We start from the raw sequence: 27,888 nt of genomic DNA, 5'->3' as shown, positions 1-27,888 counted from the left end.
ACTTTGATTAGTACCTTATGCCCAGATCCACTCAGGTATTCAGGCTTCTCACTTCCATTGAAATCAACTCTGTTCGCACACTGTTTCATCAGTTAAACATTACATTGCAACAGGGACACTCGGAGTGCCCCCGCTGCCCCTGGGCCCTTGCACACCCACTATGGATCACCCCCCGCTGACACATGGCTCTAAGTGACCCCGCCCCCACTTTGCAGGCCCGCGGCTTCCACGCGCAGCGGGCAGCCTAACAACCGCGGGCGCGCGAGGCTCGGCGAAGTTTGCGGGACCTTCCTTTCCCGGGAGACTCCGCCCCGCTCCGGCTCCGGCTGCTGAACGGGACCTCGGAGCTCCGCCCCGCTCTCTATAAATACCGAGGAGGCTAAGCAGCCTCGCCCAGCCGCCGCCGCGGGAAGCGGGAGTAGCTGGGGTGGGGCAGTTACTGCGGGCGCTGGCCTCTTCCCTCCGCGCGCCGGGGCTGGAGCGCGTGGCTCTGGTCGGGCCGCCCCTAACGGCCGGCTCCGCGCGCGGGAGTCTCGCTGGGCCGCGCGCGCTCGCTCGCTGGCTGAGGGCGGGGCGGGGATGCTGCGCTCCGCGGGTTACTTCAGTGGCTTTTCCTGCCCTTTCGATGGCGCCTCGGGCGCCGGCTGCCCGCGGCCCCACTGCCAGTATAGGCACGAGGCGGGGCGGAGCGGGCAGCAGCCGCTGAGCGACGCCCCTGCCATGGGTGAGGACGGGGGCGGTGCCCACGTTGTTAGAGGGCTGAGGGAGTCGGGGATCCCTCTGAGCTCACCCTCTCCCATGGGGGACACTGTGACGCGGGGGTCCCTGGACCGTCCCTCCCCTCCAGTCTGTGCTGACTGCTAGTCATCCTCTAGCTTCACCCCCTCCCCCAGCCTTTCTGGGGCTCTACAGCCTGCTGCTCCCCAGCTGTATGGGGCAGGCCCCCTGGGGCTGTGCCCCCTAACTGCACTGGGACCCGCCAGTGGAGCTATGGGGGGGCTTTCCTTGGGATTGGTACCTGTGTGTTTCTGACTGCAACCCCTGCCCTCACGGTGACTGGCAGCCCACGGCACTGGTTCCACACCAGCACAGTGGCCCTGTGTGGCCACTAGCCGGGCCTTAGGGAGTGGCTGCCACGGCCTCAGTTGCTGCCCTGTGGCCACCCCCCATAGATGCCTGGCTGTTAACTGCAGGTGTCGCTGAGTATATGTACCCCATAAAGCTGTTTACTCAAGGCTTAGGTTCGGGTATGGCTACGCTGCATTGTAAACCGTGGCGTGTGGGACACAGTGTTTCCAAGCCTGCATTTGAGTGTCCACGCTGCATTTTGAGCCTGGGTTTGTACTTGCTGGGCCCATGTATCGCAGCCGTGCTAATGTGTCTGTATTGAGCAATGCCGCCCTGACTCGGGTCCATGCTGCAAAACGACAGGGCTTGGATGTGAGTCTCAGTGAAAGTTGTGCTCTGACCCAGCCCATGGTAGGGTCCTAGGCCTAAATCCTGAGTGTTTCTGACCTGTGTCAGACTGATTTGTGTTTGGACAAAAGATGGGAATGTGCTCAAACCTGAGTCAGAGCCTTGGCTTTAATGTGCAGGTTAGGTATAGTAGAGTGTCATCTGGTGGCTTCATAAATAAATTACTGGTGGTAGCATAGCCTCTCTTCTTGCCTCTTTCTCAGAATTTTAAATGTAGCCCCAGCGAGAGTAATAGAAATGTTTCAATTATACTACTTAAAAAATGGAAACTAAAATAAAATGCAGCTCTCTGCAGAGTCTCTGCTGCAATATTGTGGTGGTGGTGAATGAAAGCCAGGGAGTGAATTGCCTAGAAATTAAGTATAAAATGATTAGTGTTTTTAGCATTTATTCTTGCATTTCTCTCAGTTTTGATTAGCAACATAGTGAAAACTAAGGTGTCCTTTACAGAGATAAGAAAATGTGAGGGCTGATTCTCAGAGATGTTGAACCCCTATAACTCCCTGGGGCATAAACAGAAGTTGGAGGTGTTTAGCACTTCCTGGACTCAAAACTTGGTTTTTAAGTGTGATTTTTTTTTTAACCTTGAGCTGTTCCTGTGAGCAATAGTCTTTCTGAGGAAGGGTGGACATGTGTATTGTAAATATTTACAGCTTTTCTGAAGGTGAGCACTGCTTTCCAGGTAGGAGTATGTCAGTTCATGAAGAGCCTAGTAGAACTTCATAGGGAATGTGATGTTCTAGATGGGTTTTATGCCACCTTCATCACTGAAGTATCTGAGTGCCTTTCAGTAGTGCATTAAGCAATGTGACTAACATTTGTCACATCTGGTTTGTTTTTACTCTCACTGATGACTTTTCTGTGAGGGACCTTTGTTCCTCTTATATGAATTGGCATTTTCAGACACTTGTGTGTCAGTTTCTGAGTTGATTGTTGCATGACAAATGGTAGTGTGTAACTTGGTGGGAAATCTGGGCAGGCCCACTGTTAGGACAGTAGTGGGCTAAGTTAATTTAAAGGTGTACAGCAAAACTTTATCTTAACCACTCTAATATCCCAAAATAATAAGAGTGCTGTAAATGTAGGTTTTAAAAACTTGAATTGCATTTCAGATACTTAAAAAATAAACATGTAATTCTTTTTCATTTGATTTACTAATTTTTTTCTTCTGAAATCTATTTCCCTTGAAAGAATTGATAACCTTAATTAGTGCTTAAAGACAATAGGGAGTGTAGCTGGATGTTCCCAGTTTTATTTTAGATGTCTACAATTTTTAAGCATATAGTCTGTTATTAATTTGGGGTTGTAAATGATTGCGCTTCTTACTGATCCTTTGCCGTTTCACCTTTGTAGGACAGTTGTGTTATATGTGAGAGCCATGAGTGACTCTTACTTCATGAAGTCTTTATCTTGCCTCCATGATGGAAGATTTAACTTCCAGAATAGTGCAACTGGATTACCATGTTTACAGTTGATTTATGATTAGTGGACTTCGTAGTTTTTCAACCCATGGGAGTCCAAGTCTCATGGGTGTTACAAAGGGGGCACAGACTAAGCAGCACTTCATCGTAGGGCTGAGAAAAAGAAAAATTAGCAGAATCCAGTTGTCACTAGCACCCAACGAGAGACAGGGAAGAGAATGAAGGATCAAATCATTCCCTCCGTATCTACTGCTTACTCAATTGCAGTAGAGCACTCCCCTTCTCTGAATACACAGCAGCAGCACCACTTTAAGCAGCTCTCCTTAGAGCTGAGCACTGTTTCAGTGTACTTTGTGCTCCACTGAAATGCAGTGTAAAAAAAAAAAAAAAAAAAAACAGTATCTGTAATAGTTTAAAAAGATTGATATACCAAATTCTTTTTGGTATACCAAATTATGTTCAAGTACAATACTGACTGGAGTTTCAAGCCATCTTAGAGCTGATACTGAGCTTATAGATGATAATATGCTTATCTGGAAACTTATAAAGGTTATGAATATAACAGCTTAAAAACCTCATTTAAGTGACTGAATAACAAAACTGTTGTCTGGACCATAAACCTGTATGTTTGTAGAGCTTTGCCACAGACTGTAATATTTATTACCTAGAAGATATTTTTCAGCTGAACTCTGTGAAATCGTAACTTAATACTTGTAGTATTTAAGAGAGAGATCAGTGAATGACATGATTTTCTTCCATCAACAGAGCTAGGTAAAAGTATACAGGAATTGGAAAGAATCAAAAAAGCAATTGAGTCAGTCAAGACTGAAGTTGAAGAAGGGCAGAAGAAACTCTCGCAGTATAATTTGCAAGATGAAATACCTAAAAACTCTTTGACATCTAAAACAAATGATGTTAAAGGAAATAAAACTTCCCCAGATGATGATGGTCTGTGTAGCTCTCTTACAAAAGACAAATGTCTTGTAGCTCCAGTCTCGAAGTACTCTAGCAAAGGCTGTCATTTGGTATCCAGTAAATATGTCATTGACCATAGTTGTCCAGCAACTGACCTTGAATATGATCCACTGCTAAATTATTCTGCAGGCCTACTCAGCTCTTCCATAATGAAAGAGCAGGAAAATGAGATACAGCAATTTAAGCGGGTGAAAATGCCTCTTGCTGATTTTCACATGGAGTCTCCAAAAATGTCTCCATGTGGAAATCGGCATGGATCCCCAAAGAAGAGATCAAGAAGCTATTCACCTATCAAGCTTGAAATAAAGCTCCAAGAATCTGATGATGATGATATTCTGGTTATTGATGCTCCACCTTTGACTGTCACTAAGAAGCCAAGAATAAGTAGGAGCTTTAAAAACTGGAATAGGGAAGAAAACAAACAAGTTGCTGTAACACGTGCAGAAAATCTGCAGAATAGTAACATAGCAGAAGATCCTCTTAAGTGTATTGAGGAAAAACGAGCAGAAGTTACTGTAACCCTGCAAAAGGATGACAACGCAGATGTAAGCAACCCTGAAAAATCACTGAAAACTCCACCAAAAACTCAAAGTGCATATTTGCCTGATGTGAAAATTAATGCTTTGAAGTCTTTAAATAACCTTTGTGAGCAAAGAAAATTGTTTACTGTCTCTAAGGAAAATAATATATCTTCAATTTCTCATATTAAGGCACAGACACAGAAAGAAACTTTGAAGAAAGAAGATCCGAAGAGTGAAATATCAGTGAAAACATCTGTTGAAGAATTGAGTACTAATAAATATAAAAACACACCGACTTGCAAGAGAGAGGCCCAAACTAGCCTGTATTTTGAAGCCAGCTCAAAAGACAAAACTGTGCTAACTGCACAAGGGACTTGTAAAAAATTACCTATAAATATAGGGAAAATTCAGATCATACACGAAAATGGAGAAAATGAAGTGTTGGGAAATGCACCCATTCATCCCAGCACTCCCTTGAATTTGGGTGAGAAAATTTGTCATGATGTAGATCTCTTGACTAAAAACCGTAGTGGAGAAAGTAATAGTAATACTATGAACACTACCATCCAAGAAAGTGAAATAATTATATTAGATTCTTCTTCAGAAGAAGAGATGGAGTATAGTGAAGAGGATACTGAACTCTCTGAATCAGATGACCCTATAGAGGAATGCCGAAGAATTTTCAATGAGTTTGTTGAAAGTGAAGCACAGAAGCAAGAAATTGCTAAGCAGGTGCAGTACGTTTTGTTGTACATCTGCACTTCCCTCCTTCATGGGGATGCAGAGAGAGAAGTGTTCCATACATTCTGTAATACTTTTTACTAGTGTTTTCTCTAATCATATAGATCCACATTTTGGAAAATGTCCACTAATATTGCATGCTCAGATTGGGACACAGGGCCAAATACTCAGAACTGTTGTGCACAGTCAACCCCAATTCAAGTAATTGGGAGCTTTCCATGCTCAGCAAATTTGAAGCTCATACACTAAATGTTTGAGTTGGGCATCCAAAATTAGTGGGCACTCTTTAAAACATTTTTGGCAATAGTATTTTATCTTTTGAAGTGGCCAGATGCAGTGTATGGGAAGTCTAAAATGTGTTAGTCCAAGGGTACGTCTTCACTACCCGCCGTATCGGCGGGTAGCAATCGATTTATCCGGGATCGATATATCGCGTGTCATTAAGATGCGATATATCGATCCCCGAACGCGCTCACTGTCGACTCTGGAACTCCACCAGAGTGAGCGGCGGTAGCGCAGTCAACGGGGAAGCAGCGGCCGTCGATCCTGCGCCGTGTGGACCCCAGGTAATTTGATCTAAGATACTTCGACTTAGAGTTGCGTATCTTAGATCGATTTTTCCCCCCCCTTCACTGTAGACCAGCCCTTAGTAAGTTTTGGGTTAACTACATAACCTCTTTATTTGATGTTTCTCAAATTTGGTACTTTTACTAAACAGACTGACTTGTAGGAGACTCTGAATTTTGAAAAATCTACTTATGCTATTAAAATTATTTCTAATAATGAAAATATACCATCTTTTTTCATGTGAACATAAAGATGAAGTCCTTGTAGCTTAATCTTGGTGAAGGTATATACTTTAGTTGGTGTAACTTTAGATTGGAAATGTTTGGATTTCTTCTATTAGTTGGAACAGTTGGAAGCCTAACTAGTGAATTATGACATTTAGTCAAAGCTCTGGAACTTCTTAGCAGTTTGTACATTCTGTAGCTAATTAAAGAAAAAACCTGTATTGTCTTTTATTCTTAATTTTAATAGGCTCTTGGAGCTCATGCTGAAGTAGATACATTGGATACCAAGACAAATATGGTTCCTGGGCAGAAGAAAAGAATTGCGCACACTGCAAAATTTGATGTGAGTTTTCTTCTGGGAATTTTTGAGAAATATGCCTATATTATATAAACAATTAAATAATTAGTATTTTTTTACTAATCTTCAACTTAGTTAATTCCTTTTGAGGCTCATCTTAAATGAGGTATGTTAAGCTAAAAGTTGTAGTGAAAACTGTTTACTTGTAAATCCTTTCTTTAACCTCTATAAATTACAATTAACTTTAGCAAACTCCAAGACTACTAGTGACTGAACTGTAGGCCTGCAAATTGAGATGTATATTTTTGCTTCACTGAGATCTCAAAACAGTGAACCTACCACCACAATGACTGTCAGAAAAAATTGAAGAAAATATTAAATGTAGGGTGCCATTGACTCCAATTGTAATTTTGCTCACAACTTGTTCTAATTTAGGAAAGGGGTGGCCCATTTTGAGCTGGCAGACATGAACCATTCTACCAAACTGTTGCAGTACAAATATACCTAAATGCTGTGTTCATAAGTTCCAATTACAGCATCAACTTGGAAACAGCAGCAAAACTATTTGTTTTTGAACAGCCTAGTTGAAAGCTTGCATTACCTGCTAGAGATCCTGCTATACACCTCTACCCCGATATAACATGTTCCTCAGGAGACAAAAAATCTCTCCACGTTATAGGTGAGACCGTGTTATATCGAACTTGCTTTGGCCCCCCCCATTCCTTGTTCCCTGACCGCCCCCTCCAGAGACCCCTGTCCCTAATCACCCGGAGAACCCCACCCCCTACCCAACCCCCCCTGCTTCCTGTCCCCTGACTGCTCCGACCCCTATCCACACCCCCTGACAGGCACTCACCAGCAGCGGCGGGAAGCGCAGCAACGCGGCCCCAGCCTGCTCCACTCTGCCACCTCCCAGCCGCGGCGCTCCGCTTCCCGCCCCCGGTGAGTGCGGGGAGGTTGGGGAACGGATGCCCTCCGCACTTACCAGCGGTGGGAAGCGGAGTGACGTGGCCCCAGCCCGCTCTGCTTTCCTTGCCCCATCCCCAGCCCCAGATGTGTCGCTGGGGGAGGGGCAGGGGGTGTTTGGGGAAAGGTCCCGCACTCACCTGCGGCAGGAAGCGAAGCGCCGCGGCTAGGAGCTGGCGGAGTGGAGCGGGTGGGGCCGGGCTGCTCCACATCCGCCACTGCCGGTGAGTGCGGGGGGATCCCTTCCCCCAAGCCCCCTCCCCCGAGCGACACGGCTGGGGCTGGGGCTAGGGAAGCGGAGCGGGCTGCTCCTGGCGCCCTGCTAATCCCCCGGGCCACTCTGGGACTGCAGGGCCCCCAAAATTGCCTTCCCACAGCTCCTGCCTCCTAGACCCTGGGGGGAGGGAGCCCCTGACCGCCCCCGAGACCCTCTGCCCCTTATCCAACCCCTCGGCCCCGGCCCGGCACCCTTAACAGGCTGCTTAGATCAGCGGGTCAGAGCTTTACCGTGTTGTATGCGAACCCATGTTATATTGGGGTAGAGGTGTATTATGTTGTATATGGACGCTTCTTTTCTCTTTTGAATTGCATTCGAACAATTGCTTAATAATAAACAGTGAGTATAGTTCCACTGAAGGTCATTGGGACTACTCACTTGCTTATTAAGCATGTCCTGAGGCGACAGTTGAAAACGCAACACTTAATTATACTTCATTGAGCTCTTTGACTTATGAATGAACCTCCTTCAGCTGAAAGTGTCCTGATGCACAGTGCATGATCTTTTTTAAAAAGTTGCATTTTATATACACAGGATGAGCAAGCAGTGCCGTACATTTCTTTTCAACAGTTGTTCTTCTTTTAATTACAAAATATTAAGACATATATTCACATTGTATTATTTGGAATGTTCCTGTTTCTAGAACTAAGATATGCTAGAACTCTTCAGTTGAGGCCTGCATTACAAGACTGGAGGATTTATCCTGCTACTGTTGTCATACCCATTATGGGGAACTGCCTTCAGATGTTAATGATATCAGTCACAGGAGAAACAAAGTTCTGAGCTTGGTTCTTAGTATGAAATGTAAAACATAAAGTACAAATTAGTGTGTGTGGCAGAGAGTCAACATCTAGTCTCTTACTGATTTATATTCTTCAATACTATGTACTATACTATACACCTAACTCCACTGATAACCTTGAATCAGACTACATTTATGTGTAAAAGGTTAATTATCCTTATCTTCTAGGTATGAAACATACTCTTTTTCACATTTAAACTGATATTCTGCTTGACATCTACAATAAGTATCCCAGGCCAACTGCGCCATCTCTCTGTATATAATATATACTTGTGTATATAATTTTTTAAAAATTGAATAGATTCAAATAAAATCCTGTAACTTAACATTTTTCACTCAGTGTGAGTTTGCATATGGATGACTGCAGGGTCAGGCCTTGTTGGTTTAAGGGTGTCTTGTGAGGATTTTGCCAGTATCGTGCATGGGGTTTTTTGCTTTCCGTTTGAGTTACTGGTCATATGCTCTTCACAGGTCTTTATCTGAAGATCATTGGGAAACATATGCAAACTGTGACTTACTGCTTACTTTCACATAGGAGGCATGTTGTGCCTCTTCTCCAAAAACTGCTATTCAGTTTGTATTTAGATGGCCTATAAAATGGTGACTTGAATTTCTAAAGTCCTTTGTTGTTCCAGTCCTAGTATCTTAGAGACTGTTCTCCCTCCACCCCCCATTCTTTACCCTGGTGTTTGATATCAGCTAGGTTACTTTGCAGTTGCTTGGGTGAGTAATGCGGGATTTAAAATACATATATATATATATATATATATATATATATATATATATAAGACTACAGGGCCTGAACTTCAGCTGGTGTGAATTAGTTGAGCTCCATTGTCTTCAGTGGAGTTCCGTTGACTTATGCCTGCTGAGAATCTGGCCCTATAGCATGTCTTGTTGGGAAAAAAATTCTTTGAGAAGGAATGTAGAAGAGATGGTGGAAGTATATGTTTGGATGCAGTCTTCTCTCATAAAATACATTGTAAATGTATTCTCCTATGACTTCGTTAGCTTGTGAATTTGGAAGTGTATTTTGACAAATGTGCAATTGGTTGAATATTCTAATTTTCATTCCCATTAGGTACAGACCAACAAAGAAATACTTGTGCCTTTTAAGGCACCTCTTCCACAGCAATCTTGTCCTACCAGAATCCTGCAGGCACAGCAACAGGCAGTGCAGATAACAGCTGCTGTTAAAAGTGGACAGGCTTTTGTTGCTGCAACTTCTGGACAGAAGAAAACTGTACCTGTATTGTCAACTACTCAGATTCAAAACGTAGGACCAATGGGTATGATCTCTCAATTCACTGTAGGCTTCACGAAGTGGGATAAACCAGGTTTTTTTAATAAATTTTGGTCTTCAGATTACTTTAAAATATTTTGATCAGTTTGTTTTGTTCCAGATGTAAGCGTTCTTAAACATTTTGGATGCCTGAGTGAACCCTTAATTTATTTTATTATTCTAAGTATCCTGGCTGAGTCAACATTTTAATGTCAGTTTACATTAATGCAGTTAGTTTTGTGTTTGGTTTTGGGTGAAGTTCTCTCTAAAATGTTTGGAGGCAGTTTTGGGGGGCTGGAATGAAACAACTTTCAACATCTATAATTGTTTCAAGTTACTGCCAAGTATGTAGGGTTTCTCAGAAGCCCTAAAGCATGGCAATCACTTGCTTTCTTTCTTATCTATTTGCTTTCCTGAAAGCCTTCCTCTAGTTCAGTGGTTCTCAAACTGTGGGTCAGGATCCCATTTTAATGGGGTTGCCAGGGCCAGTCTTAGACTTGCTGGGGCCCAAGCCTAAGCCCTGCCGCTCAGGGCTGACGCCAGAGCCTGAGGGCTTTAGCCTGGGGCAGTGAGGATCAGGCTCCAGACCCCTTTTCTCCCAGATCATGTAGTGATTTTTGTTGTCAGAAGGGGGTCTCAATGCAAAGAAGTTTGAGAACCGCTGCTCTAGTTTGAAAGAAAATACCAATAACGTAACATTTGTATATCTCTATTCTAATTTTAAAAGTATATCTCCTTTAACTCTAATAATTTAATTTTTAAAAGAATGAGTACTCCCTGCCAGTTGTTGTGCTGTTAAAATGTTTGTTTTTTTTAAACATTCTTTCTTTGCTATGTGAAAGTTTTCCTACTTTGAGTGGGTCTATGTGTTCAGTGTTGTCAAATGCCCAAAGTGTGTGTGTGTTTAAAATATATATATATTTTATTTATATATATAACAGTTTGTTGACATCGACCATCCACAGGCACGGCCACCCACAGCTCCCAGTGGCCGCGGTTCGCCGTTCCCGGCCAATGGGAGCTGCAGGAAGCGGTGCAGACCGGCTGCTGCTTCCCGCAGCTCCCGTTCGCTGGGAATGGCGAACCGCGACCACTGGGAGCTGTGGGTGGCCGTGCCTGTGGATGGTTGATGTCAACAAACTGTGTCGCGGCCCGCCAGCAAATTATCCTAATGGGCCGCAGGTTGCCCACCACTGATTTAGCGTAATAGCTATAATCCATACACTGTACCTTGGTCTTGGGGCCTATTTCTAAACTTTGTTGATTATTTACTTTTCTTGTGGTTTGTTCCCCATTTTTGGAGTTAGATTTTACTTGCATGCCTCAAAGGTTTGTTCTGGTCTTATATTAGTAAAGCACGTGGAGAACTCAAATGAAAGTTTTATATCAAGTTCTTATAAGTTTACCTGAATAAGTATTTTACTTTACCACCCTGCTGCCCATCACTGTAATATGAGTGCCTTCCACATAAAGTAGATTAGCAAAGTGAAGTTACTGGTGTGCTTTTTGGAATCTCTAGCTATTGTCCTAAAGGTCAGCTAACTTTGAATTTGGTTACCAAAATAAAATTGTAAAGAATGTGTGTCCCATGTGGCAGGGGCGGTGAGTTGTATGGGCCCATGGTACCCGTGCTCCAGGAATATTCAGAGCACAGGGGCCCAGATCCACCAGTGTTCGGGGCCAGGTCTCTCCCCTGGCACTGCCTGCCACCTAAGCGTGCCTCCCTTGGAGCATCTCCTGGCCCCGCCTGCTGCCCCCGGGCGATTTAAAAGGGCCGGGGGGCCACCACTGGCAGCGCAGCGAGACTAAAGTGACTTCCTGCCTGCCTCGCTCTGCGCGGCGTGCCACTCTCGGAAGCGGCCGGCACATCCCTGCGGCCCCTTGGGGAGGGGCGGGGAGTGTCTCTGCATGCTGCCCCTGCCCCGAGCACCAACTCTGCCATTGGAACTGTGGCCAATGGGAGCTGCGGGGGCAGTGGCCGTGGGCTGCGGCACACGGAGACCCCTGCCTAGGAGCTGCTGCCAGAGGGGTGGGAGTTGCCCAAGGTAAGCATCACACCCCTCACCCCCTCCCACACACCTGCCCTAGCCCAGAGTCTGCACCCAAACTCCCTCCCAGAGCCTGCACTCCCTCCTGCATCCAAACTCCTTCCCAGAGCCTTAGGCGGGGGTGGGGGCCTTGGACCTGTTCTGGGCACCACCAAAAATTATACAAACCTGCCGCCCCTGCCATTTGGTGAAAGGAGATTGAGCAGTAAAACTTCATTCTTAATGAATAACTATATGTAATAACTACCTTCTGTTGTTTCAGTATGTTTAAATTTGCTTGAAGTTCAACCTGTTGCAACCAGCAGTGGTCAACTGAATGTATTCCTTCAAGGAAATGCTGTAACAGCAATGCCATGCAGACCTTCTAATATTTCAATAAAAAGGATTGCTCCCATGCCTATTAAGGTACTATAATAGTAGTAAATGTTTGGGCACATATGTGCCCAAATACTGCAGTTATCAGGAAAAACTCCTATTGATTTTATACAGAGGCTTGCTTGCTAAGTACTGCAGGATATGCAAATATTAAATGTTAACTTTTTTCTGAATATTTCATAATCACATCATACAGTAAGTACTGCTTTCAAGTCCATTTAATAATACTAACAATTGGTGTTATTCTGTGTGGTTACAAGTGGCCAGATTTGAACATTATTGTATACTAGCAGAACTGTAGCTCACTCTCCTGCCTTCTCATAACTATCACCCTTCTGCTGAGAAGTTGCAGACATCGGGGCATTGCAGGTGGTTTCTTGTGGGAATAGGTAGCAGTGATTAGGTGTCTGGATATTATTGTTGCATGTTTTACTTACACTAAATACAGCAGACCTTTAATAGAGGTGGTCAGACAGCATGTAGGCAATCCTTTCTTTCAGGAATCTCAGCCAAATCACCAGTGGTAGGTTTCAGGGAGCAACTCTGCCCCAAGAATTTACTAGTTAGAGATTAAGGCAGAGAGCAAAATATCCTGCTGGTAACTGCTCTTCCAAAAAGAGAATCTCACAACTAACAATGCAGCATTTCTTAAAAGGCTGAACAGTGCTTGCACCCTAAACTTGTTAAACTGTAATACTATCATCTAACTCCCCCCATGGTAGAATTTCAGATCAACCTAAAGGTAATTAATGATGGTGTTACTGTGTTCCATGGCTTAATTTAGTCTAGTCAGGCCAAATAAAATTATTGTAAAATAGTTATCTTATAGTTGTACTGGCTAGAGTTAAAAAAGACAAGTGCATCTGAAATTATTTGTACATATGATATTGTGACATAACTTAGCAGGTTTGTTGGCATAGAAATGTTTTATCTTATACAAGATCTGAAGGGAATGGCTTCATTCAATAAAGCATTTTTCCTCTTTTAGAAAGCAGAAGTTGAAAGGTTTATAGAAACTCTTTTAATGTGAGTCCAAGTAGTAGTGCTTGGTTGCAGTAGGTTTATAGTGTGTTAGAGCACCTCTGTGCTGTCATCTTGAGCAACCAGATTCTGTGTAGAGTACCATTGGTCTTGCTTACTTTCAGACAAAGATTCTTCTATCTTGATTTACTCGCAGAAGGCATGAAAGTTTTTGGGATAAAGTAAAATTCACTTATGGGAGTGTACTTTTAAAGCTCTAAGCTTCAGAGTAGGCTAGGTAAATCTACATGTCAAGCAGAACTTCAATAATCAAATTGAGTTTAAATTTAAAAAACCATAACCCAGAGTGAATAAATCAGTACAGTAATAGCATAGTAGCTCAGCATGCCACCACAATAACATCTTTTGTAGGCTATTAAGCACAATTTTCAATTAAAACAGCTTACTAGATTGCTTCTTCAGTGTTGCTGAAGCAGTTTGAAATTGATTAACATACATTTTGAAGGTTTTAAAGACAAAATTCATTTACACTTCAATGATGGTCTCTCCCAAGTACCAGATTGTTTATGCCTGGTTCTCAAACTTGCTTTTTTGATCTCTCTCAAAACTACTGTCTGGAAGGCATTGTGGCTAACATGTTTTCTAGAAAGAGACTGACAAAATTAGAGGGTGATGAGAGTATCCTTATCTATCTTTCTCTTCTACCAAAACTACTTACTTCTAGATGTTGGTAAATATCATTTAGATGGTGATGATCATTCAGTATCAATACATAAAAGCCAACCAATCTGTGAGAATAAGTGGGACTAAGATTATAAGTAAACAGTTTGCTTAATAGCGACCCTGTTTGGACAAAATTTTAAAATAGGGCATGTTATCACACCAGACTTCTGGATTTGACAGGTTTATCTTCAACTTCTTATTAAACAAAAATTTAAATTCTATTTTGGCAAGCCTTCAGGAATCTTACATCTAATACAAACTCTTTTTTTCTAAATGACAAAGCTCGTAGATCGTACCAAATTAATTAACTCCTGCAGTGTGCCTTCAGTCTGTGTTCTGACTGAAAAATATTTAGACACAGGCCAAAAATAGAAACTGTTGACTATTAGATGATAGCTGGAGCTGGTAACTCTTCTTATCTAACCCTGCTTTTTGTTTGCTCTTGACTTTTTGAAACTTTTTTAGCTGAAAATTTTTATACTTCATTCTGGACTAAATAATTTTTTTTTAGTTTGAGTAAAAACTGAATTATTTATATTATTCAGCTCCTTGTTATAACATGAGAACTAAATATTGAATGTTCTCTCTAAGGTTTCTAGTCGGAGAAGGCTTTCTATAATTCCAGAATCTGGATCCAAAGTTCCACATGACACAAGACAACGATATGTCAACTTTTTTGTTGAAGAATATTTGAAAGTTTGTAGAACAGTAAATGAAGCTTTTGATAAGGTTTGTATTGGTTATGAAGAAAAGCTTTAAAGATGTATAACACTTAAACTTTTCAAGTAAATGAACACATGTTGCTTGCTATACATGGTTGTGGGAAAATGTTGAGAAAAGACCCATTAAAATCAAGTATGTGTATAAGCCATTTGAAAATAATCTAGTCATTAGCAGATAAAAACTAGCAATTTACTTCTTCCTTACCCCGTTCATTTCTCTCATGTTGTCCAAGTGTAAAATATACTTTGTTGAAATGCGTGGAAGCTATCCTAAAGTAAAACAGTTCCCTTTTAAAATATGTCAGCATTTACATCTTTTATGAGAAATTAATACTTTAGTGCCATTCATGTTTGTAGTCACCTGTTTGGCAACAATCCTCATTCAAAAAGAGCCACAATGGTCCAGGTCATTGTTTTCCCTGGGGATTCTATTATACTGTCCACCCCACCCCAAGTAAATACAAATTTACTCTAGAGATGGGCTCACGGGCACTAGCAGCCTGGGCAACATCTTCAGTGTGATCCAGATTTCTTGATTATTGCAAATTTGAGGGCGTTCTGTGAAGCCGTTCTGCTAGGGTCCCAGGTAAATGTCTGTAATTCCTTGTTTCTGTGCTCCATATTCTCCTAATGTCTTTCCTTTATTCTTAAACTGTTTTATTCTTTCATTTTCCTACCCTGAGGGTTGGTCTTCACTACAGGGAGATTGACACTGCTGCAATCTATGCAGCAGGGGTTGATTTAGTTTAGCGGATCTAATGAAGACCCGCTAAATCAACGGCAGAGCGCTCTCCGGTTGACCCCGATAAGCCACCACTCTGAGAAGATTAAGGGAAGTTGACCGGAGAGCATCTCCTGTCGACTTACCCCAGTGTCTTCACTGTGCTGCAAGTTGACCTAAGCTATGTCAACTTAGCTGGTGTAGTGTAACTTAGGTCGACTTACCCCGGTAGTGAAGACAAGCCCGTAGTCTCTTACTTATCCCCCTCAATTTGCCACATGTAAAACCAAGGAAAGAAGTAGCTGTTGCCTCTGAGAGACAGGAACAAATTTTTGCTATCAAGTGTTCTCCAAAACAGAAAGCCAGGTTCGCTGCAGCAGGTTCAATCTACAGACCTATCTCATTAGCTCTTCTTTCCTCTTCAGTCAAATTGCTTCATGTCCTTCAACTTCTTCCACTACACGCTTACAGGAGGAAGCTTGGGGAATTTTTCCTAGCCTTAAAAATGTTATAGGAGCTACTGACTTCTTCTGGTATGCTCTGTGGTATTGCTTATATCTGTCCCCAAATGTCATAGTACTAAACTGCCTTGAAATGGCACATGCAGAATCTACCAGGCAATGATAAAATAAAAACATAAATTAAAGTAAATAATAAAATAAAATAAGACAGATCAGACGTTACTGCTTAGGGCTTCAAAAAATGGGAGTGGAAATAATATCCGCCCTCCAAAAGAAACCTTGACCATTATTTTCCTTCTATGCAAGAAAATCTTCAGACTTTAATGTTACACTAACTGTGTTTCACTTAGTTTTATAATGGTGCTCTTTATATCATTCAATTTCATCTATTTGCAAGACAAGATTCCAGTAATCCCTGTCTATAAATTAATATTTAGGATTTATTTAAAATATCACTCTTATTTTCACTCAGAGGTGTGTTTACTTTCAAGGGCCTGACTTAACTTTCTAGTTCCTGAAATGGAGTTTTTTCTAAATATTACTTCCAAATATTTGTACAACTTATTAAAATATGATAGTATATGATTAATGTAGCACTGAAGTGTCTAGGACACTTCACCTTAGAACTGAAGACATTTTCGACTGCAAAACCTTCTTAGACTCTGACTAACAAAGCTCTGCAAAATTTACAATAAGCTATATGCCCTTAAATTTTGGTCTTACTCTTTTAAATGTAGGCATTGGTAGAAGAAAAAGCAATTTATGATCGTTGTGGAAGTAAAAATATGTATCTGAACATAGCTGTGAACACCCTTAAAAAGCTGAGGGATCAAGGTAGTCTCTCTCCAAATGGTAAGAAATTATGTATGGAAATGGGGGGGAAGAAAGAAGTGATGATGTCTGACGCAGATAAAGATCATTCTATTTTGCGTCATTAATGATGATTTTATTTAAATTATGTTGTGTAAACATGCTTCTAAAAGGTTACCAATGAGATACAGTGTTTTAATTCTTAAAGACTTTTTCACTGTAACTGCCACAGGAAGTCTGAAGTTTGGAAGATGAATTTAAAAATCCTTTAAAAGTGTTTTTCTATTTTTAGGGCAGTCTTGTGGTAGCAGATGGACTAATACAACTGGATCTAGAAAATCGGAAGAGAAGAATGGTAAAACAATCAGAGTTCTTACCTAAAATATGTAACTTCTCCCATTTACATATAAACTGGGGCAACTTTTTTCAACGTGAAATGAATTTTCATTCCTAGTTTCCTGGTCCTATTCCTATTGTTACATTTTAGATAGCCCCAAATGCCACCCATGACCAACATATGACCAACTTCTAAAACAGAATGAGGATGTTATTTTTCAAATCACTGATATTTCTAAAGACAAGGAAAGAATTGAATTTCTATATGAAGCAAGAATGCTTTTCAGAGTTATGGTTTTGCAACCTTTTGTTAGTGTTAAGTAGTAACTTGTTGGAAGTCATTTTAATATCTTACTCTACGAAGGGTTTTGTTTTTTGTTAATTTTGTTTGCTGTCAGAGACATGACAGGTATATAATTTCTGAGAGTGATCAGGTAAACAAACTGTAAAATGATTCAGTATAACTGAAGCAAAACCTTACATGTGCATCTAAGATGTCAAATCATGTTTGTTTTGAAATTCATTGTCTTATCTGCTCTAACCTCTCTTTAAATGCTATTAGATTTTTCAGGGATTGTTCTCTATAGAATTCTAAAAGACTACGTTCTGACTGAGGAACAATTGCATGAGAATGGCTACCCGCAACCAAATCCTGAAAAACCTGGCAATGCTATATTGGGTAATGGCATTACAAAAACAGCTGTATCTGATGGTAAGTGAATGAAACCAGAATTTGTAAATGTATATCTATAACAGTTGATATGGAAAAACTGATTTCCCCCCCCCCCCCCACACACACACACCTTCTTTCTCTTAAACTTACCTTTCTTTTGGTATCTGGTATATATTGTATTGAAATTGGTGTACAATAGAGTTATGTAACTACTTGGGCCCTGATTGTTGCAAACTGTTACAAAATTCTTTAGGTTTTATTCTCAAATAATTCCATTAATGTTAGTAAAACTATTGGTGAGTGAAATTCTTGCCCAGAATTGCATATTCTGTCCACAGTGCAATATTAGTAAACCAAAAAGGTTCGAGAGTCTTTGACTTAAGTAGTTGGATTAATAAAAGATACTTCAAGAATTTAATTTGTGAGTTTTAAAAAAAGCCTTTCTTAAGAATTTTTTTAAATTCTTATAACTGAAGCATATATCAGAATTATGTCACAGGAATTCATATTATTTTAGTGCTAAAATGTTTTTTGTCATATAACTTGACCAGCCTTGGAAAACTTGTCATAAAAATGTATTTACTTAGCTAGGCAAGTAGTTACTATGCCTATCACTTCCCTGATAATTGAAAAGGAAGAAGATCTTGTATTGTTTCATTTGTCCAGAGTGAGGAAAGGAGGGCAAGTAGAATTTTTTCAAGGCTGAATTTTAATTAGTCATTGAACTATCATACTACTTTCAGCTTCCAAAAGAGTATGTTGTAGATGTGGAGAAATATACACTGTTACTGCTTCAGGAAAGCACATTCGTAAAGAAGAATGCAACTACCATTCTGGTAGAGTACTAAGACAAAAAGGTTAGTATAGTTCGTGTTCACTCTTGATGTAAGCCACTATCAAAAATCATTTAAAAGAACTTTTTAATTGCTAATGTTTCATATTACAATCTTGTTTACCACCTTGAAGTGTGCTTGGATTGGGATGCAGATAAAACTAGAAATATCTGCTGTGCCCTGGGGATTGTGGATACCTAGCAACATATCAGATGTCCATGTGTAAGAAGCCTGGGTTCTACTGACCTAGACACACCACCATGGAGTCAAGTACAGGTGCATTAAAACATGTCCCTTGCTTGAGGAAAGTAAAACAAGTACTGATTTGTTTCAGTTGTTTGACTGCTTTTTGAATTTTCCTTTAACTTTTATGGCAGTTCCTGGTGGCTTGGAAACACGGTATAGCTGTTGTGAAGGAGTAGTTGGGTCTCCTGGATGCCAGGTTGCAAAGGTAGGAACATGTTACTAGCAGGCTTCTCAGACTTTTTCACAGTGGGGATCACATCTTAAGAAACAGTGTCTCAAGGACCCACTTCCCTTTCCAATACAATAGCAGGGGCTGTATACTTATGATCACAAAATAGCCCTGTGGCTATTTTCATGGAAATGAAATAGGAAAGTAACTGTATTGTTTCAGCTATTTCTAATATAATTAGGGTTGTTTTTCCAAAAAGAATCGCATCTAATTTTGCTTATTTTTATGTGTCCTTTTCCTCCATTCATTTCTCTCTTCAGGAAAAAAGAGAGCCAGCACCTTGTGACCAGCCAGTTACCCATGGCCCACCAGTTGTCATAGATGTGAAGTTTATGAAGCACTATCTTTACAGAAACTTGGGTTTCTGTATTAAGATTTAGTAGGTTGAGTGGAGAATGTTAAATAAAAGGCTCTCCTGTTTAACTCTAGTTAGTCTGTATCAAAGAACTTACACTCTCAGCAATTGAATAACACCTGGTCTACACTTAAAATGTAGGTTGACAGACTTGCGTTGTTCAGAGGTATGAAAAATCTACGCCACTGAACGAAATAGCTATGCTAATCTAACCACCCAGTGTAGATGCAGCTAGGTCAGGGGAAAAATGTTTCCCTTGATCTGGCTACATTTGGATGGGGAGATGGTGGCCATACACTGATATTAAAAACCCCTTGCATCAGCATAGACTGTATCTCTATAACTATGGGGTTATGCTGGCATAGCAATAAGACACTTATTAATCACATTTTAATGCTAATGGAAACTTCACAGCTCCATGTCCATGATGGCCAAAAGGAGAACCTGGAAGGCTTTGTGAAGACATTTATCAAACTAACTCCAGCTGATGGAAATCATGGTGTGTTTGCACTCGACTGTGAGATGGTACGGTTAACTTTAGGCTTCTTGAAATATTCAGCTCAAACCAAACATTTGTCAGCTACTTTTGAATGTTGCTTCATCGGAAATACTGTGTATAATTTTGTTCTAGGAATAAAAAGTGGTGGAATGGGTTTTCATTAAGATTTAGGCTGAACTGGATGCAGCCTATCTATGAAGAATGATACAGAATTGGAGGCTGTTTAGTATTAGCGAAATAAAACGTGACTGCTGTTATCACATCCAGAGACTGCTCCTTAAGGGAAGATCGAGATGTAATCAATATAGAGAAACTGAACAGTTGCGGCAATCTGTGTTGATTTTTTTTTTTTTTGGAAGGGAAACAAAACTACTTAAGTGTGATTGCAGGAAAGGGTAGGTAACACGATTATTTGGACTCCACAGTACCTGTGTGGTTCTTTCATGTTACATATCTTGTATAAAGAGCAAAAGGCACAGAGGTGACACATTTTAAATTCTCATTTAACACTTGTTTTGTTTTTCTTTTAGTGTTACACAACACAAGGTCTGGAACTTACTAGAGTGACAGTGGTTGATTCAAACCTACAGGTTGCCTATGATACACTTGTTAAACCAGATAATGAAATCATAGACTATAATACTAGGTATGCATATCTTTTAAAAAGAACTGTAACATTTGAAGATGTTAGTGCCTTAATTCACGAACTGTTGATTTTAATTCAATAAAAACTCAGTTCAGAGAAGTTAGTATATATTTTCTATATTTACTTTTTTAAACTTTCTTCTGCCTATTGGAGGTAAATTTGGATACAAAACAATTGGCTACCCTCTTTAAGTTAAACAAAAAACTCTTTTCTACATTATGTAAATTTTCCCTGTTTCTCCCCAAATGAATAGTTGCATTTTCATGTGACTTTACTTACAAATCTAGAGATGTTGGTGTTTGTGATCCCTGTCTGAAGCATCACAACTTTAAATAACAAACTTAAAAACTTACTGGAGTAAGATTTGATGAAATGCGGCTGCTATTAATGCAGATTCTGTACATGTCCTATCTCCCTGTCAGTCAGGCAAGAGGCATCCATCCTGGATGCAAACGTTTTTTGGCTTCAACCTCCTCAGGATCCTCATGCATTCCGTTCTGAAGTCTTGATTTCTGCCTTTGCTGAAGTAGCAGCAAATGTCTTAAGGCAAGGCAACCTTTTTAGAGGCTTTTGCTTTTTACCTGCTCTGATTCACTATCAAGGAGGAGGAGGAAGAAGCCCAGCAAATGCCAAGTCTGTGTTTTTTTTGCCTCAATCTGTCAATAGCGGGACCTGTGTCCTTGCAGTCCCCCAAATCCTCCTTCATTCTAGGCTTACGTGGACAATCTGCAGCCAGCTGTCACAGTAGTTTTTCTGAAAGCGGGGCCAAAGCCAGTAACCTCATTATCCTGGCACTTATGCTGGAGAGGAGAATAAAAATTGGTCTACTGTCAGAGTTCAGTGTTCTACGTTTAACTCTATCCAGTATTGGAATTTGAATGCTCCAAAAAGGAATCCAGAGACTACCTCTTCCCACTGTTGTTCACTTGCTATATTTCTCACTTACTGAAGCTCTTTTAAATCTATCTTAGATTTTCTGGAGTGACAGAAGAGGACTTGAAGAACACATCATCATCTATTCGGGATGTGCAGGCAATATTGCTAAACTTGTTCAGTGCAGATACTATTTTAATTGGACACAGCTTAGAAAATGATTTATTTGCTCTTAAGGTAAAACATTTAAGCATTAGTTCCATGAAATTTCTACAAGATTTTTTGAAACCTGTGCTGTCACTAACTTTAACTTCAAAGCAACTGGTCTTCAGGAGAATATCTTTAGAATAGAACTGAACTTATTGCAGGATATAATGGTGCCCAGTTAAAGTAATGAAATAGGGAATAAAAGTTAAGATTTTGGCAGATTAATTTGTCAGCATGCTGTGGTTCATCATATATATTATGACAGAGATGAAATGAATAGCTTTCATATACTTAGATACCGAATAGAAAAAGGTATCAATACATAGATACAACACAAGCAAGCAAACGTCAATGAAAATTTCACTTTTCCTTTTGATTTTTTGTGTGCTTTTAACTATGCAGTTCTACATCATCCTTGCGTTATATTTTCTTTGATATTAAATGGGGGGGGGGGGAAGAAATCTGCCACTATTTGCCTTTTTAGCATAAACTCTAATGAATTCACCAACTGCTTATAATTGCTTTAAAACAGTCGGTGCACATTTAAATAATTGAGCATATATTTGTACTGAATCACTGCTGAAGCAAGCATCGTTAAACACAAAACTTCTTGTTGCATGTATTCAGTACTCAGGTTTCTAACAGTCAGAATTTATTGGACTGACACTAGTTATTTTTAAACCTGTGAAAGGCACTAGTGCTCAATGGAAGATTTCAGCCAAATGTATAAAAGAACCAAGCATTTGGCAATCCTAGTAGGGAGTCACTGCCATTGATTAATATTCAGAAGCTACAATAATGAATTTTTTTCATACGACATATGAACGTATCAGGGTGCTTTTCATATAGTTTTCAGGCAAGAATAAAAAGTGGTAAAATATTAGCTTGTGGCCTAAAAATAGTTGATAGTTGTTGACTGTACATCAAATTAACAAACTTCTAGATCGTGGAAGTAATATACATAACACTTTTCAGAACATATAAAGACAGCCCCTGCCCTTAAGAATTTACAATCTAATAAGACCAGATAAAACAGAACAGAAATAGTATGAAGAAATCAAGGGTGAAACCAGTTGAAGGAAGTGGGTTATAAAAAGGGACTTAAAGGTGACAGAGGTAGTGCTTTAACCATAAGATAATTTTTAAGTTTTATTTTATTAAAGGAAAAATGTAATTGGACTTGTGATCATGGATGTACTTAACACAGACCACTGCAATTTTTTTTAACAGCTGATTCATAACACTGTTGTGGACACAGCAGTGGTGTTTCCTCATCGGCTAGGCTTGCCTCATAAAAGAGCACTTAGAAATCTAATGGCTGATTACCTCAGACGAATTATTCAAGATGATGGTAGGCACTTATTTTAGTTTCTATATAAGCCATTGGTGATTTGCATAATAAAAGGAAAAGTACCAAGCAACAGCCAATCTAATAGTACGGTTGTTGCTGTTTAAAAACTTGCTAACTTTGTCTTAGGTGAAATTACATTAGTATTTGCAGTGTTCATTGTAGTATATACATAAAATACTGCAAGTGTAGATGTGGAAGTATTTAAGGCAAAATTGTCACCCTTTAACTTGCCAACTATCTTTTTGTGTGGGGGAATGATGCTCTTAATTTCACTAATTAAGGTATAGAATCTTGTGTAAGATTGCATTTTACATTGGTTGCACTTTAACATTTCTTCACTTTTGAGACTCTCCTCTCCATTTTCTCTCCCATGAGTAAAGTGAGTAATATCTCTCAAAGCGGAATTAACTTTCAAAGTGCAACTTGTGTACCTATGTTTCAGCCATTTTCATTTATGCACATGTCAGTTACTTTGGAGGATTACTTTGAGTCCAATTTTCGAATGCAATATTCAGTAATTTTTTAATATGTTTTATCTCCTAAGGGCAAAAGTTCTAATTGTGACTTCAGTTTTTTTAAATAAAATTCTTTATACAAAACCGATGTATGTATCAAATGTATAGAAACATATGAGCAAGGAAATCATGCTGTCTACAAGTAGCACTAAAAGGGGGAAAACCAATTTGAGGGAGTCAAAAAAAATAAGTCTGAGAATCAAAATGGAAAACGTAATGGGTTATGGCTGATAAATATTTTACATGCATATTTTAAACACATTCACACATGCTTGCTAGAGACATGACACACAAGGTTTTTTGTTAGGATTTTTGGTATCATCTGGAGCCAATAGTGTACCTTCTTAAAAATAAACTGTGAAGAATCTCATTTATCTTAACCTGCATTTTTTCCCAGAGTAATTGTTTGACTCTGAATCTTTATTAATCTGCCATAGGAGTTGATAACAGTTGAGGGCAATGAAAATGGATGTCATTAGGGCTACTAAATGTAAGGCTTATGTATACAGTTTTCCTTTTTTAAAACATAATTACACTGAAACATTTTTGGCTAAACTAATTGGGCCAAAAGTTTTGAACACAACTTGTATCTGAATGCATTTGCACTCAAACTCCAGGTCTACGAGACTCCTAATTGGCAACTGTCTATGATCATGTGGTCTAGATGATTAGTTGAAGGCTTCCTTTCAATAAACATTTAGTTTGTGTAAAGATAAATATTCTCCAAAGACACCCTTGCTCTGTGATCTTACATTCCTTGGCTTCTAAATTCTACATACTACACAAGTTTAAATTATGAAATTGTTGTTAGGCATAGTTTCCTTGAAACTTAGAATTTCTGTGGTGCCTACAAAATGTGAATCAATACCTAATATTAATAGGCTTTTTAATAATAGCTAATCAAACAGAAAATGTCTGCACATAATTAACCAAAGTAATGGCATGATCTTGTTGCTTTTACTTGACTCCTTCACCTGAATCCCTTCCTACTATTATGTCCACTCTGTCATGCCCAGTGTTAGATTATAAGCACTTCAGGGGCAGGGAACATGTCAGATATGAGGTGCCTAGCATGCTTTTTGATACTGTAAAACAAGTGGTGGTGTCCAGAGCTAATATGGAAATGTTCAGTCATATCCTGAACTACTTTCTTTGTAGTCAACAATATTTGTCTTCCATTTAATAGTTTTAATCAGTAAAGTCATTTAAAATATAAGTATTCTACTTTTGATCTCTAAGCAGATATCTGATAGAAGATGACTTGTACCTTTTGAACTTCTGTGTTTGAATCTTTCTTGGCTACTGCTTTGTCTTAGAGCTTTGTAATTACAGAGGTACGGTAGCATCTCTGGATTCAGTTTTTCACTTAAAGCAGAGATTCAGAGAATGCAGAATAGTGTCTCTTCCCCAAACTGGCAGGACACAATCTGTAGGTGATGTTCGACCTTCTGGGAATTTTCAACTAAATCTGTTAAATTGGATTTAAATCAAACTTTCTAAAAATGGAAACTAAGTGTTTTCTCTAGTTTTGTTGGGGTGTTTTTGTGCAGGGTGGAGAGGGGAACTCTTTTAGCGAACAGTTGTGTTATCACCTAAACGCATTACAAACCTTCCTAGAACATACATTTTAAAGAAATGTACGTCTAATTAAGATAGATAGATAGATATAGATATATATGAGAATGAGGTCTCAATAAATTAGGTAAGTGATGCATTTACAAGGGTTCTTCACTTTCAGATCTCGGTCTCCAAGTTTTTAAGTGTATCAACATCCTGGCTAAAGGTAGTTCTGAATGTCTGAGAATTTCAGTAATAGTCAATAAATATGTAATTAACCAGGAAACCAGCAATGCAGACTTTTATACCAACAAAGCTAGAAAATGGTTAGAACTAAATTCATGAAGTTAAAGCCTCCTGTTTGCTTTCTGATGGAAGAAGCTTGCCATATGGTGAAGACAACTTTAAATGTTTTTGTGTAGGATACAAAAGGTCTTTGAAAGGCCTCCATATTATGATATAGGAATTTGTTTGGAGATGACACAGTACTTAATACAACATATTAAGTAATTACAGAACAGGTACTTTGTTGTATTTTATTATCTGAACTTGTGCAAATTATAGTTCTTCCAATGAATCTGGAAAGTACAATATTCAGGATTCAATACCTCTATTGTTGGGCCCTGCTTCCTTTGAGTTAATGGAAATTTTGCTACTTCAGTGAGTTGAGCAGATGCTATGCAAAAAGAAACTAGCTCATGTTCTTAAATGGTATTAACACCTTTTGTTTGTACTTGTATCACTCTTCCCTATAGATGTAGTTTCTATATGGTATATGTGATGGCACCAAATTCTATTTAAAAAAAAAAAAAGGTTGTTTAAAGCTTGTTTTTAGCCTTTGAACACCGCTATTTTATATGGTGGCTTATTTTAATAGCTTCTGGGCTAGTTGTTCTGTTGTCTATAAATCTTGCATATCTCATGAAGCAGAACACCAAACAGTTCTGTCTGCTTTGAACAACATCCCCCATCAACCACCTCACCTCATGCTACCAGATGGAAATGCCCACCATTAGCTCAAAGACAAGGAAAAAGAATGGCTGCCTGCAGGTTCTGAAGGACAAATGGGAAATGAGTTCTGCAGGTTTAAATGCTTCAAGGAAGACTGGAAAAGGAATAGATTTTACAGCCTCCTAAACTTTCTGAAATCTTATTGCCAGCCACTGGAGATGCCCCCCCCCCCCCCTCTCTCTCTCTCTATATATATATATATATATTTATTTTATTTATTTATTTATTTATTTATGTATTTATTTTTAAATGTTAATGACAAAACCGGCATGAACAACTTTTATTTAAGTCAATAGGAGCTGCAAATGTGTAGCTGGAGGGGAAAAATCGTTTCACCCCAGATTATTCCTTTTAAATTTTATAGAACTTCTATTTTTAGATTTGGCTCTAGCTATTGTCCAAGTTCAGTTTTCCCAGCAGGACGTTCTATCAGGTGGTCTCACTCCTAAGGCCAGGTGTTGAACTTCTCATTCTGTGTGGGGCAGAGGCAGATATGTCTAGTTTTACTATAAAAGCAGTGCATTACTATCCTACCTTCCCAGCTGGATGTTTTCATTTTAAAGTAGACTTGCAAAAACATAAATTAACTGACCTGTGCAATGAGACAGTCAGGATATAATAGGCTAGGTCTACACTACCCGCCTGAATCGGCGGGTAGAAATCGATCTCTTGGGGATCGACTTATCGCATCTCGTCAGGACGCGACAATCGATCCCCGAATCGACGCGCTTACTCCACCAGCGGAGGTGGGAGTAAGCGCCGTCGACTGGGAGCCGCGGCAGTCGATTTTGCCGCCGTCCTCACAACAGGGTAAGTCGGATCTGATACGTCGAATTCAGCTACGCTATTCGCGTAGCTGAATTTGCGTATCTTAAATCGACCCCCCCCTGTAGTGTAGATGTAGCCATAGATGCATGTGGACTGATGAATGCCAGCCTTGATCATTTTTCCTATGTAGGGTACATGCCAAACATTTTCCTGTTCTACTAAAATCATGGATAAGTACACCTGACAGACTGTCAGGGAATGCTAACTTCAATTGCTACTCCATATGAGGTAGTTCTACCATTTCTTAGTGAAATACCAATAAAAATGAGTATTTATACCTATTACTGCTGAAGTTTGGTACTCCTTATATGTTGCTATGGAAGTACTTTTGCAAATTCCTGTCATATCAGTCTAAATACTGAATTTCAACTTTGTCACCTGTTTCCTGCAAGATATTCAGGTTTGGTCCTGATGTTTGATAGGATGTGTGTGAACAACACTGGAGCCATAACAAACTGCATATGGAAAAGTGTTACATAGTTAGTAACAAGCAAACTTATCTTGCAATTTTTTTCAAGGCTGCATACTTAAGACAATTGATCTTTCAATGATATTTTCTTGTTTCTTTACTTTATCTCACAAATGATGGGCAAATAAGTGTCTGACATAGATCATGCAACTAACCCTCTCACCCTCCGTTATTGTCCCTCCAGCTTCCCATTCCTGAATTAATTTTACTGCTGTACGCCAGTTATGTTATTCTGCAACACCACCTTTTTTGTGGGATTTTTTTCTTTACTTCTTCTGTTTCTCTTCCTTCCACTGCGTCTCATCCCTCCTCTATTTTCTCATGTCACTAAATTAGTTTTAAATACAATACCTGTATACGCAGTACGCTCATAGATGTCCCAGGTTCATGTAAATATTGTTTGGTATGTTGCTGGTTTTCCAGCCTATAGTTCACTAGCCAATAGTGAAGCCGGGCTCTCTGCATCAGTCAGTTCTAGAATAATTGACTTTTCTGAAAGCTATGTTCTTTTCCTCTTTTGTATCTCTTTTTGTGATGGACACTATCTAATGGGAAAATGTTGTTTACTACTTTTTAAATATGAATCTATTTTGTTCCTTCCTAGTTGGTGGCCATGATTCTAGTGAAGATGCTGCTGCTTGTATGGAACTGATGCTTTGGAAAGTAAAGGAGGATACTAAGGGCAGAAAATGGTGATTTTCTTCAAGAACAGCATAATCAACATGAAGCGACTTCAGTTTCCATAATATTTCAATATTAATCACTTTGTGTGTGTTGCAGTCAATGGGGTGTTTCCACAAAAACATTACGAATAGTGCCGGTATAAAAGTGTATCAACCCCCCTGTAACTACATTGAATATTCAGTGGA

General features: G+C 39.7%; 1 protein-coding gene across 1 annotated transcript; it reads left to right on the top strand.

Annotated features, from left to right (window-relative positions):
* The first annotated feature begins 579 nt into the window (after positions 1-579).
* Positions 580-27,715, top strand: LOC135880583 (RNA exonuclease 1 homolog). Its single transcript, XM_065406925.1, has 16 exons — positions 580-724; positions 3,663-5,125; positions 6,173-6,268; positions 9,350-9,557; positions 11,861-12,003; positions 14,269-14,406; positions 16,319-16,433; positions 16,684-16,746; positions 17,290-17,439; positions 18,144-18,257; positions 18,611-18,684; positions 19,478-19,588; positions 20,093-20,208; positions 21,180-21,318; positions 22,519-22,639; positions 27,624-27,715. Exons 1-16 carry the CDS (start codon positions 580-582, stop codon positions 27,713-27,715), a joined length of 3,288 nt encoding a protein of 1,095 aa, XP_065262997.1.
* The last annotated feature ends 173 nt before the right edge of the window (positions 27,716-27,888 follow it).

Source organism: Emys orbicularis, chromosome 6 (assembly GCF_028017835.1).
Source record: "Emys orbicularis isolate rEmyOrb1 chromosome 6, rEmyOrb1.hap1, whole genome shotgun sequence".
Classification (NCBI taxonomy): domain Eukaryota; kingdom Metazoa; phylum Chordata; order Testudines; family Emydidae; genus Emys; species Emys orbicularis.
This window is presented reverse-complemented; position numbering and strand designations above follow the sequence as displayed.

What these genes read in the sequence shown, in the direction of transcription:
- LOC135880583 (XM_065406925.1), top strand. Translation starts at nt 580, where the DNA reads ATGCTGCGCTCCGCGGGTTACTTCAGTGGCTTTTCCTGCCCTTTCGAT. An exon ending in GAGCGACGCCCCTGCCATGG is followed by an intron (nt 725 to 3,662) that starts GTGAGGACGGGG and finishes TTCCATCAACAG; the next exon opens with AGCTAGGTAAAAGTATACAG. An exon ending in TAAATGAAGCTTTTGATAAG is followed by an intron (nt 14,407 to 16,318) that starts GTTTGTATTGGT and finishes TTTTAAATGTAG; the next exon opens with GCATTGGTAGAAGAAAAAGC.